The sequence below is a fragment of the Mauremys mutica genome, chromosome 19, assembly GCF_020497125.1.
Source record: "Mauremys mutica isolate MM-2020 ecotype Southern chromosome 19, ASM2049712v1, whole genome shotgun sequence".
In the NCBI taxonomy this organism is placed as follows: Eukaryota; Metazoa; Chordata; order Testudines; family Geoemydidae; genus Mauremys; species Mauremys mutica.
The window spans coordinates 22,015,872-22,027,029 of NC_059090.1; the positions used below are offsets into that span (position 1 = coordinate 22,015,872).

The 11,158-nt window shown below is 42.8% G+C and overlaps 1 protein-coding gene across 2 annotated transcripts in view; it reads left to right on the top strand.

Annotated features, from left to right (window-relative positions):
- The first annotated feature begins 472 nt into the window (after positions 1-472).
- TRIM37 (tripartite motif containing 37) overlaps positions 473-11,158 on the top strand; it is a 49,394-nt gene continuing 38,708 nt past the window's right edge. The window contains exons 1-7 of one of the 2 annotated variants that reach the window (XM_044993931.1): positions 473-517; positions 619-716; positions 3,042-3,143; positions 5,559-5,599; positions 6,682-6,798; positions 9,343-9,430; positions 10,932-11,054. In XM_044993931.1, coding sequence (XP_044849866.1) covers positions 511-517; positions 619-716; positions 3,042-3,143; positions 5,559-5,599; positions 6,682-6,798; positions 9,343-9,430; positions 10,932-11,054 — 576 coding nt within the window. In that variant the 5' untranslated portion in view covers positions 473-510. Of the gene's footprint in view, positions 717-3,041; positions 3,144-5,558; positions 5,600-6,681; positions 6,799-9,342; positions 9,431-10,931; positions 11,055-11,158 lie in introns of both variants that reach the window. The other variant, XM_044993932.1, reaches the window with a different exon arrangement.

Consider the following 11,158-nt stretch of genomic DNA (forward strand, 5'->3'; position numbering starts at 1 on the left):
AGAAGTCTGTAGCCTGTCCTTAATTTGTAATGAAAGAGGTGCTGGGGTCAAGCAACTTTTACATTAATAACTCATGCAGCAAGCCCAGAGGTGCTGGGGCTATGAACGGCCAAGCTCTGGCAAAAAATTAAGCACGGGTTATAACCCCTGCTGGTGCTGAAACCTGCAGCAGTGAGAGAAGAACGGGGGGTGGGAGGGGAACCTGTATCCTCAGCAGTTGGGAGGTTGCACCCACTGCGGACGCTGCAGCAGTGGGAGAAGGGGGGGGTGCTGCAGCCTCAGCAGGTGAAGGGGGCGGGGCCTGCACCCTTTGCGGATGCTCCACCCCTGCGCGCCCAAGGCAGCGTCCAGGCCCCTGCAGCAGCAGGCGGGGGCGGCTGCGGCGCCTGCGCACTGAGGCCGGGCGGGTCACGTGAGGGAGGGGCCCGGCTCCGTCAGCCGCAGGGCGGGCAGGCGGGAGGCCGAGCTGAGGGAGGAGCCGGCGGCGGCGCCCCGACCCCCAGGGCGAACATGGCCGGTAGCTAGTGGGTCCGGGGCGCTGCGGAGGGAGCCGGGCCGGTGAGGAGCAGCCTCTCCCCCGCGGCTCCTTACGCTCTTCCCCCCCCTTCTCTCCCGCAGGGGCTGCGGCCGGGACCTGCTCCCCGGGGCGCTGGGGAGCCTCCCCGCTCCGGGCGGGCGCCGGGAGAGCCGAGGCCATGGACGAGCAGAGCGTGGAGGTGAGGGGATGGGCAGCATCCACCGGCTGGGGCGGGGCGGGGCGGGGCGGGCCCCCTCCCCTCACTGCTGGGCACTGGCAGGCTGGGGGTGCCAGGACGCCTGGGTTCGCCCCGGGGCCTGGTGCGGCAGCTCGAGGTGAGCAGCGCTCTGCTGCCCGGTCTCGCCGGTTGAAACGGTGCTGGCCACCTCTGCTGGCTGCACAGGAAAGTGGGGCCTCGCCCACCTGCCAGGATGGTCTGTGCATCAGCCGTGGGGAAGGGAGAACAGGTGGCTGGTGTTTGGGTTTCCAGAAAGCCTCCAACAAAGTCCCTTGTGAGAGAATAAGGAAACTAGGGTCTGGCCTCTACCAAAGGCTTAAGTTGACCTAGCTGTGGTGCTCGGGGGTGTGAATTGTCCTTTCATTTCACACCCCTGCGAGGCAAAGTGAGGCTGATCTAAGCTGTGGTGTCAACACCGCCAGTTGGCCGGGAAGAATTCTTTCATTGACCTAGCTACAGTCTCTTCAGCAGATGGATTTGCTACAGCAACAGAAAAAACCTCTTCGGTCTGTAGCAAGTGTCTACACTGCGGCAGCGTAACTGCAGCTGTGTCACCGTCGTGCTTGTAATGTAGACGTACCACGAGTAGTTGTGGGGCGAGAGGTTGAACAGTGCTGTAAGTTATTGCCCAAGAGGCAGAAAACAAAGTATAGGTGTAAGTGGGTGTTTTTCAGCATGTCACAAGGCAATGGCTGGGTGCCACAAGGTTCTGTACTGAGTCTTGGGGTTTAATATATGCATTAATGATCTGGAAAAGGGAGTAAGCAGTGAAAGTGACAAAAAATGCAGATGACACAAAATTATTTAGGTTAGTCCAGGTTAGAGAAGGTTTTGAAGAACTTCAGAGACACATAACAAAGCTAGGAATGGAGAGCATGATGGCTGATTAACCTTAGTTTTGGCACATGAAAGGTAAAATGCACATTGGAATCCATCAGACACTCTGCTGCTGTATTAGTTGTAACCACACAAGAAAAAGGTCCAAACACCATTGTGGACAGTTTTCCTGAAAAAACATCAGCTCAGTGTACAGTAATAGGAAACAAACAATATTATGGTATAGGAAATACAGAAAATATTACGCCACTTGTATAAATAAATAAAAGGTTGTCCTCATCTGAAATACTGTATTCAGTTATGGTCACCTTTCCTCAAAAATTAGAGCAACAATAGGATTTCAGAGATAGGAGACAAGTGTTTTGAGGTATGGAAAGGTTTATGTAAGAAGAGAATGAGAAGATAGGAGATATAAGGGCTGGGAAATTGACCATCCTAGCTCTAGCAGATTAACTATTCAGCTATAGGTACTCTGGAATAAGTGATTTTTGAGCTGTCCTCGATTCTTTCCAATATGTCCACCTCCTTCCTAAATTGTGGTGCCCAGAATTGGACACAGTACTCCAGCTGGGGCCTCAGCAGTTCTGAGTAGAGCGGGACTGTTACCTCCCATGTCTTACATACAACACTCCTGTTAATACACCCCAGAATCATATTGGCCTTTTTTTTGAAGCCACATCACATTGGCAATTCATATTCAGTTGAATGTTGATACACTGGAGATGGTTCAGTGAAAAGCCACAAGAATGATTAAAGGATTGGAAAACATGCCTTACAGCGGTAGACTTAAGGAGCTTGAGTTTTGTAACTTAATAAAGGGAAGGTTAAAGGGTGAGATCAGTCTATAAGTACCTACATGGGGAACAAATATTTGATAATGTGCTTATCGGTCCAGCAAGCTATTATAACAAGATCCAATGACACTAAGTAGTTAGGCAACTTCAGACTGGAAATGAGGTGTACATTTTTAACAATTAGGGTAATTGGATGTTTCTCTAAAAAATGTGCTCTAGTGGAAATAGGAATTATTGTGGAGAAGTTCTATGGCTTGTGCTATCAGGAGGTCAGACTAAGTGATCGCATTGGCCCTCCTGGCTTTAGAATGTGGTTCTGTATGTGTAGAGTGCTTGTTCATTCAGGCTATTCAGTGTCCTACACATACAAGTGGGAATAGTGTCTTTTGGCTATAGACATATACAGATGGAAAAAAATAAAGTGATAAAACAAAGTGAGCTAACAGCATGTTCATGGGAAAAGGAGAAAATGGGAAAGTGTGATCCATGGTTGTTTATCTTGGGACATGCCACCATCATGATTCAAGTCCAACATGTCATCCATAGCCTTGCAAAGTAGGACTTATTGTTATTAAACCTGATGCTTTGACTGCTGAACATCTAACAAGCTTCAAATATATATCTTACCACTCGTGTGAATCTTAACTTTTTGCAGAGCATTGCTGAGGTGTTCCGATGTTTTATTTGTATGGAAAAGTTGCGTGATGCACGTCTGTGTCCACATTGCTCCAAGCTATGTTGTTTCAGTTGCATTCGGGTAAGTTCGCATTTTATTTTCTAATTTCTATGTATACATAGATTGTTAAATAAAGAGCTACAGGGCAAACTTATTTGTGTCCTTGTTGGAGCACTGAGAGTTTCCTTTCCTTACTCTGTGCTCCTTGTTTCTCCCTATAAAAGTTATGACTTGTACCATGACCAACCCTTTTGGATCACTCAACACCAATTAATTGGCTGGAAGAGTCACTTTTGAGCATCAAGCATACAACAGTTCCTTCCTCTAACATCTCATAAGGGGCCTTTTCAGTGGTGCCTGCCTGGGAAATGAGACTAGACTTGCAGTACAGAGTTGTGCTAGGCCATAATATCTTTGTCATTTGTGTGGCCCTGTCCATACTAAAACAGGCTTCAATCATGGCTGCTGAATTTTTGCCTGGCACCATGTTCAGAAGCCATGTTAGAAGCCTGTTGAGTGGGTAGTTGGGTAGTCTTGGGCATGGTTTTTCCTGCCACAAAATTATGAGCACTTAAGTACCTAAACAATCGCTACTGTTGTATTTGACAATAACACTTACAGCATGGTTTTGAGTGTAGGACCTATGACTTGTGAAGGTGGAAAATTTTGAGATCTTGGTTAGTGTTTATGGGTCTGGCAAATAGAAAATCCATCCTTTGGCTTGTAACTTGTGCACATGATTATAGATCAAGATATTAAGGACTGTAACTGTGGATTAAGGATGTTAGTTGGGTTACTGTTGCCCTCTGGAAGTGGTTCTTAACTTTTTTGGGCTCAGGACCCATTTGTAAACCTTGATGGACTGTCATGACCTTGAGAGATGCCCCCAGACCTAATTCTCTTCCTCTCAGTGGTCTGTCCTTGGTGAGGGGGAGCTTAGAGTTCAGATTCTTTGGCCGGGTGTGAACAGCTAGGCAACCCATCCCCCACTGGCAACTTGGGGGAAGGGTGGTAAGATGAGACACCCACCCAAAAATCCAGTTCCCCCCACATGGTGCATGAGGCACAGAGGATAAAGCAGGGATTTGGGGTCCTGGGGGTAAAGGGAGGTCAGGGGAGCCTGGGAGTGTAATGAGGAAGGAGTTGGGGGGCGGCTGGGGAAGGACATGGGAGTGGAGGGGTCTGAGGGAGGTACAGCAAGCCAACACCACCTCAGAAAACACACACACCTCACACGGCCCATGGGAGGCAGAGAGTAAAGCGGATTTGGAGTCCTTGGGGTAAAGTGGGTGGGCTGAGGGAAGGAGTTGGTGGGCAGAAAGGGCTGGGAGTACAGTGAGGGAAGATCTGGGGGGCTAGGGTGGTCAGTATGATGGGGAGGAGTCACCCAGCTGTGGGGGAAGGATACATTGGGAGGCCCATTCTGGAAGGGATGGAGGGCAGGATGGGGTATGGAAAATGGGGTGTCACCTGGCGGTGGGGCAGGGGATTATCTTGGAGGAGGGAAAGTATCCACGGGAGACTGTGACACCAACTACACCCTCTCAGCTCCTGTCCTGGGGGTCCAGCTGGGCTCAGCTCCCCATTCTGGGCATTGTGACCTGGTGCATGGGGTAACAGTGCCCCTCATTCGAATTCGGCCCAGCCATCCCTGTGTCATTATGTCAGAGGGGTGGGGTGGGCCAAATTGCTACACTGTTCAACGCATCACAACATTCAGAGCCGAGAGAGCTGAGTTCAGCCAGCCCCAGGACCCTTTGACATTTTCTGGTGACCCAATTTTGGGTCGTAGCCCATGGGCTGAGAAATTTTGCTCTGGCAGAGAGGAGTTTTTAATTCGAGACTTAAGACATAGTAGTTTGAATAAGTTAAGCAGTTTTATCACTAAAGTTTGAATTTGCAGTTTATATTAAGGTGATCCAGTTCTCACCAGGCCTATATGTGCCTTTTTAATGAAGTTTATCTTCCCGACCCTGCTATTCAATGCCTACTGGATTGCTAGTCAATAAATTGTAATATCTCCTGAAGGAAAGCTATATGACTAGCTAAGTAGCAGAATATGTGGTTCCTTGAAAACTAGACTGGAGAAACACCTGCAATATCTTTGCTTTTTACTAAATATGCCCCTTAGTGTATAACTATGGGTCTATGTGATAGATTCTGTGGCTTCTGGTGGTATGCCAGACATCTCAAAACTCCCTTTATTGTAACAGTAGAACTGTTGTTAAATCAACTCTCCCCACCCAAAAAAAAATAACCCCTTTCTGTTTCCTGTGGGGGTTAAAATAGTTGTATGTTAAACTGAGATTGCTTGTATTCGCTAAATCCCATGAATTTAAAATCATGAGTGTAAATAAGGGAAAAATACAGGAGGATTGGCACAGGAAAAATGACTTATAGTGTAAGTGAGACAAAAGTGAAACCAGTGTGTGTGAATGTTCCATATCTTTAACTCTCTTGTGTGTCTCAAAATGTGCCTATCCTCTTTTTCCATAGCGTTGGCTAACTGAACAAAGAGCTCAGTGCCCTCACTGTCGGTAAGATATTTTTAATAAATTAGAAATACACTAACTCTGTAGTCAGCTTTCTTGTGGTTATTAGGTGTGTGGAGGGTGTTTTTTGTGTGTGTCTCGGTCAGTATACCATATGTATCACAAGCTTCTCTTTTGAAGGTTATTCTTAATGTGATATGAAGCCTTATCTAAACTGGCAAAGTAATTATTTTAAATCTTTTTTTTAGTATGGCCAGGACTGACCTATGTAAAATTTTGGTGATCCACACCATGTTATTCCATCCATTTGAGGGATATAACCACATCTAGCCAGAAGAAGTGGACAGGACTCCTCTCAGAACTATTCAGTGTCACTCCTTGAATGACCAGCACAGGGACCAAACAACACTTCTAGCTTTTAGACTGACTGAAATTTACCCTCTTTCTATAAATCTATGAGACAGACATTTCCAGGAATAAACATGTTGCAGCGTGCCCAGAGGCAAGCGGCATGCACATTCTTAATATTTGTGTCCCGTATGTGCAGAGCTTGAAAAAATCCATTTCCTAATGGCAAGTAAGACACTTTTTCTTGCGAGGTGGGTGAGCAACCTGTTTCTTCAGAATGTAAGCTCTTTATATTAAAAGCAAACAAACCCAAAACCTTAATGTTCTAAGCCTGATGGGTTTTGAAGGTAACCTTTCAAATGTGAACTTATGCATTGTAGACAGACAGCTTTATTGTGTCTGCTATTACTCATATGTTTCTGAGCAGAACAGTGGAATTGACAAAGCCAATCTGTTTCATTGGTGTTCTTTAGAACCTTGAAATCCTGAAACTGAGTTCCTGAGTCGGGGGCTTTTTTGCCTTCCTCTACAGCCTGGGGCATGGGTCACTTGCAGGTTTAAACTAGTGTAAATGTGAATTCTCTGTAACTTGAAGTCTTTAAACCAGGATTTGAGGACTTCAGTAACTCAGAGAGAGGCTAGGGGTATATTTCAGGAGTGAGTGAGGTTTTGTGGCCTGCAACATGAAGGTCAGACTAGATGATCACTATGGTCCCTTCCAACCTTAGTCTATGAATCTAACTTTAACATTTTGTTTGTTTTATTTATTTATTTTGCAGAGCCCCACTCCAGCTACGGGAACTTGTAAACTGTCGTTGGGCAGAAGAGGTTACGCAGCAGCTTGACACACTTCAGCTATGCAATCTCACTAAGCATGAAGAAAATGAAAAAGACAAGTATGTAGAATAGACTCTTCTAAAATTTGAGGATTTTGTAATTTGTCTCAAAAACAGCAGACATTTAATTCCACTCTCTTAAAATTAGGGAATGGATTGTAGTTCCTAAGTACTGAAAACTGAAATGTGCTACCATGTAATAGAAGCAGTCAGTAAGTATGCTTTCTTTTACGCTGTCCAGCTGAAAGGTGGTAAGAGTTTGGCAGTTGGTTGGTTGATTATTTCTAGAAATGGTACCAGTTTCTGTAAGTAGCACTAAAAGCTAAGTCTTTACAGGTCTTTCTGTTTTTATTACCTTGAAAGTTACAGTTGGATTAGCCTGTCCTAACATACTTTGAGTGAAGGGCATGGGAAGATTGAAGAGGGGTGCTATTGCTCGTAGCCGTTCACAGTGATCATCTGGACACCAGATGATGAAAGCAAAGAGGGCATTTTAGAGATTCCTCTGATAATGCATTCAGAAACCTAAAGGGACTCCTGGATGTGCTAGTGCATAAGCCTAGACAAGTCTTTATGTATTTATTTCCCCTATGACATTTGGTCTAAGGCATGCATGGTCTAAAATCCCTCTATGTAGGATTTGCAGTGATGTGGATAACTAAGATTTATTGGTCATATATTGTGCAATTTAACTGTCACTTGTAAATGCCATTTCTCCTTGGATTTCATATAGTGGAGAAAGAACTATGTGAACCAACTTCTTAAATCTTCTGATATGGGCATTCTCTGATACTTGGATAGCATGAAGAATACAGTGCTAATATCACGGCAAAAAGGCATCCCCCTTTGGAGAACTGCAATTTGCAATATTCCATAACAATGCTGATTTGTGCAGATTGTTTTATTGCTAATCATTATAGCACATGAATAGATAAAGGCTCTGGAGTAAAGCTAATTGGGAGAGTATTGAGAGTTCCTGCAAAGAGTGGGCAGAATACAGCAGGAAGTAAGGGAGGATGTACAAAGATGAGAAAGGGGATGGGGGGGGAAAAAGGAAGGGTAGAAATAGCAATTTGTTCCCCCCCCCCCAAGTGAGAATATTTTCGCACTGAGCAGTGGTGAATAAGGCAATAAAATAATTCATAATTATAACAAAGTATAATAGTTCTTCAAGCCTTTGTCCGTGTGGATCCCATTCAAGATGAATGTGTGTCTCATGTATCCACACTGAGAAACTGTCTTTAAGAACCACAGTTACTATAAGGTAAGTAACTGTTCTGAACTACATAAAGGCACTATTCCATCCTTGATCTTGTGCAGACTTCTCATTTACATCATTCAAAGATCTGCTGTGATGGTGCTTTATAAGCCTGCTCACAGACTATGAAGAATCTGGGATACTGTAGTGACAAAACAATATTTTAAACCACTGCCAATGGTTCAGAAATCAGCCATTTTCATGAACAAAGGTACAGAACAAGAAAAAAATTGAGCTGATGAAAATGATAGCACTAGTTGAAGCCACAATTAAAGACTAGTATAAAGCAACCCTTCAGATGTCACATTTCCCAGTTTAACTATCTGATGGTCAAATGTATGCAAACTAAGACATTGAAATATTGAATTTCTGTGTATTTAAGTTATTGTTGCATTCTGTATAAGTAGTCCTTTTTCTTTAATTATTCATTTTAGTTTCTCTATACTCTTCCAGTAAAAATAGGTTGACAAAAAGTCATCAAAGAATTCATCTGAATGTATAGATCTTGCACAGAGTCCTGGAGACAGTATTATAACTGACTAGTTTCACCCTTACTGCAGAAGAAAGCTGGGACTACTTATGATACGTGAATCCGCTTTCTATATTCAGTAGCCATATATAGGCAAGAAGCATCATACCGTTTTTTGGGAATCCCTGAAGTGTGTGTGCTGTCATCTGGGTCCGATACTGATAGAAATTTTACTGTAAAGCCAGGCCACCGTGATCCTCTTAAGTCTTGAAAGGAACTTAAAGGGAAATCAAGTTACTCAAGTATCTTGGACCCAGATTGCTAAGCGTTGCTGAGAAACCTGTGTTTAAAGAAACTCGTCATTTGCCATTTGCTTTGAGAGAGTAGTCTTGTTACATATGAACCTTCTTCTAGTTAAAATGTTAATGCCTCACTTTGACACTTACATGCCACATTGATCCACACCTCAGAATACTTTAGGTTTACAAAACCTTTCTAAGTTACTAGATTGAAATGCCAACAATCATTTGAAATTTTTAGCTTCTAGAATCAGTGAATTCAAAGCCTGGTTCATTAGTATACCATGCAGCTAAGATGGTGCTTAAAACCAGCTTCCAGAGTGCACTTTCTCACCTCCAGGAGAAATTTCCTGGGAAGATATGTGAGATGAAGTAAAACGATGGCATGCTTTGCAAGGCAAGAAGAATACATCTAATTAATTTTGCTATTGGCCATTGGGAAACCATTTGTAATTCCTAGATTTTGAGCTTTGCTCTCAAAATCATGTCAACAAAACAAATCAAGCTTCTGAACCTTTTCAGACTCCACGCACCACTATGTAATTTCTCATCACTGTTTTTTGGTGGTTTTTTTTAAGGTGTGAAAACCATCATGAAAAACTCAGTGTATTCTGCTGGACATGTAAGAAATGTATCTGTCACCAGTGTGCTCTCTGGGGAGGAATGGTGAGTAGAAGGCCTGTAGCATGTTATGCCCACGTGGAGCATAGGAAATTATCTTAGTAGTGCCTGAATTGTATTACAGAAGCAGTGCCAATGGCATGAAATTGTTAGCATTGTTTTCAAATTACCTTTAAAATTCTCTAGTTATAGTATGTGAACAAATGAGTCTTATGAATTTTGACATAGATAATGTTTCCTGTTACAAGTTCAAGCTTCTTCTGGAAAGATGCTAGAATTACCATCCTGAGTATGAATTTAGTAACCAAGACTATTATAGATAAACTGAAAGTGACAATGAATCCCTAGCACAAAAAATAAATCGTTCACATAATCATGTAACACAAATTACATTTGTGTTGCACATACTCAGCAATAATCTTCAGTAGTTGAAAGCTAGTCTTAAATGGTCATCTGCTCAATCTTCACCAACCTGAGTGGAAACTAGAACACACTTTCCCTCATTTATCTTTTATACAATGTGGCCAACTGTAAGAACTACCTTGGACTTCACTGTTAAGTGTTATAAATCTGAATGACTGAGGAGGCACACTCTAGTCATGTTTGGCCCAAAAGTGAAACTCATTAAGAAAACTTTTTTTTTTAAACACAAAACAGGTATTTTTGTGACACTTTCAAATGTTCTGTTTTTACAATTCAGCTTATTTTTATTGTAGGAAAAAGTACCTGTGTTGTAAAAACCATCAAGAAATTAATTGTCTGTTTTAGGAAAAAGGGAGAACAAAATACAAAGGCTTCAGATTATGAATAATCTGTTAAACACTTAATGTTTTTAAAAAGCACTGCAGCCCTGTGAAAGCCCACAAGAACCTGAAATTGAAATAGTTAAAGCCGGTGTGGACAGAATTGGAACCTATCTCTAGTTGACCTAAATACTGTTTTTAAAAGGGGAGGGGGGATAGCATAAGTCATAGGAAAAACCTCTGTATTTTTAATTTCTTAATACTATTTTTATAACATTGCTTGTTTGTTTTATTTCTGACAATCTTTTAAGTCTGATATCTCTTTACCCCATATTCAAAAGGAGGAGATTCCCTGCTGGCACTCAAAGCTTTATAAGCCCCTCAGATCCCCAACTATTTAATACTGTACCAGTTAAATAATCCCAAGTGAGACAGACACACACCTCATACTTGGGAATGTAAGTGGTTGAATGTCACTAATTCAGTTTTTTGCTAGTGTGTTAGCTCAAAATACGTATACCTCTTTCCCCCTAACTTAATTAGCCCAAGTGTTTCACAGTAAATGCTGGGGCTCATTTTGGATGAGTGCTCAGTCTCCAAATAGCTCTCCACAGGAAGCATTTCTGGTGCAGAAGCCAGATCCAAGACTTGTTACTAAGGAAAGTGAAAGACAGACTTCCTACAGACAATCTGCTCTGGATCTTTCCCAAATTGAATGGTACCATAGAAGGGGGAAAAACTCCTAATTTAACGGATGGAGTGTAGCTAAAATATGATGTTCTGTTGATCCTTTCTTTTAATAGCATGGAGGACATACTTTTAAGCCACTAGCTGAAATTTATGAGCAACATGTCACAAAAGTGAATGAGGAGGTAGCAAAACTTCGGAGGAGACTTATGGAGTTGATCAGTCTAGTGCAAGAAGTGGTAAGAAAATGTTCCAAGAAAATGTTTCCACCCTCTTATAACTGTATAATGTATTGATATATTCAGGTTATTTGTAGCATAAGAGAAGTAGGAGGTGGTATAGT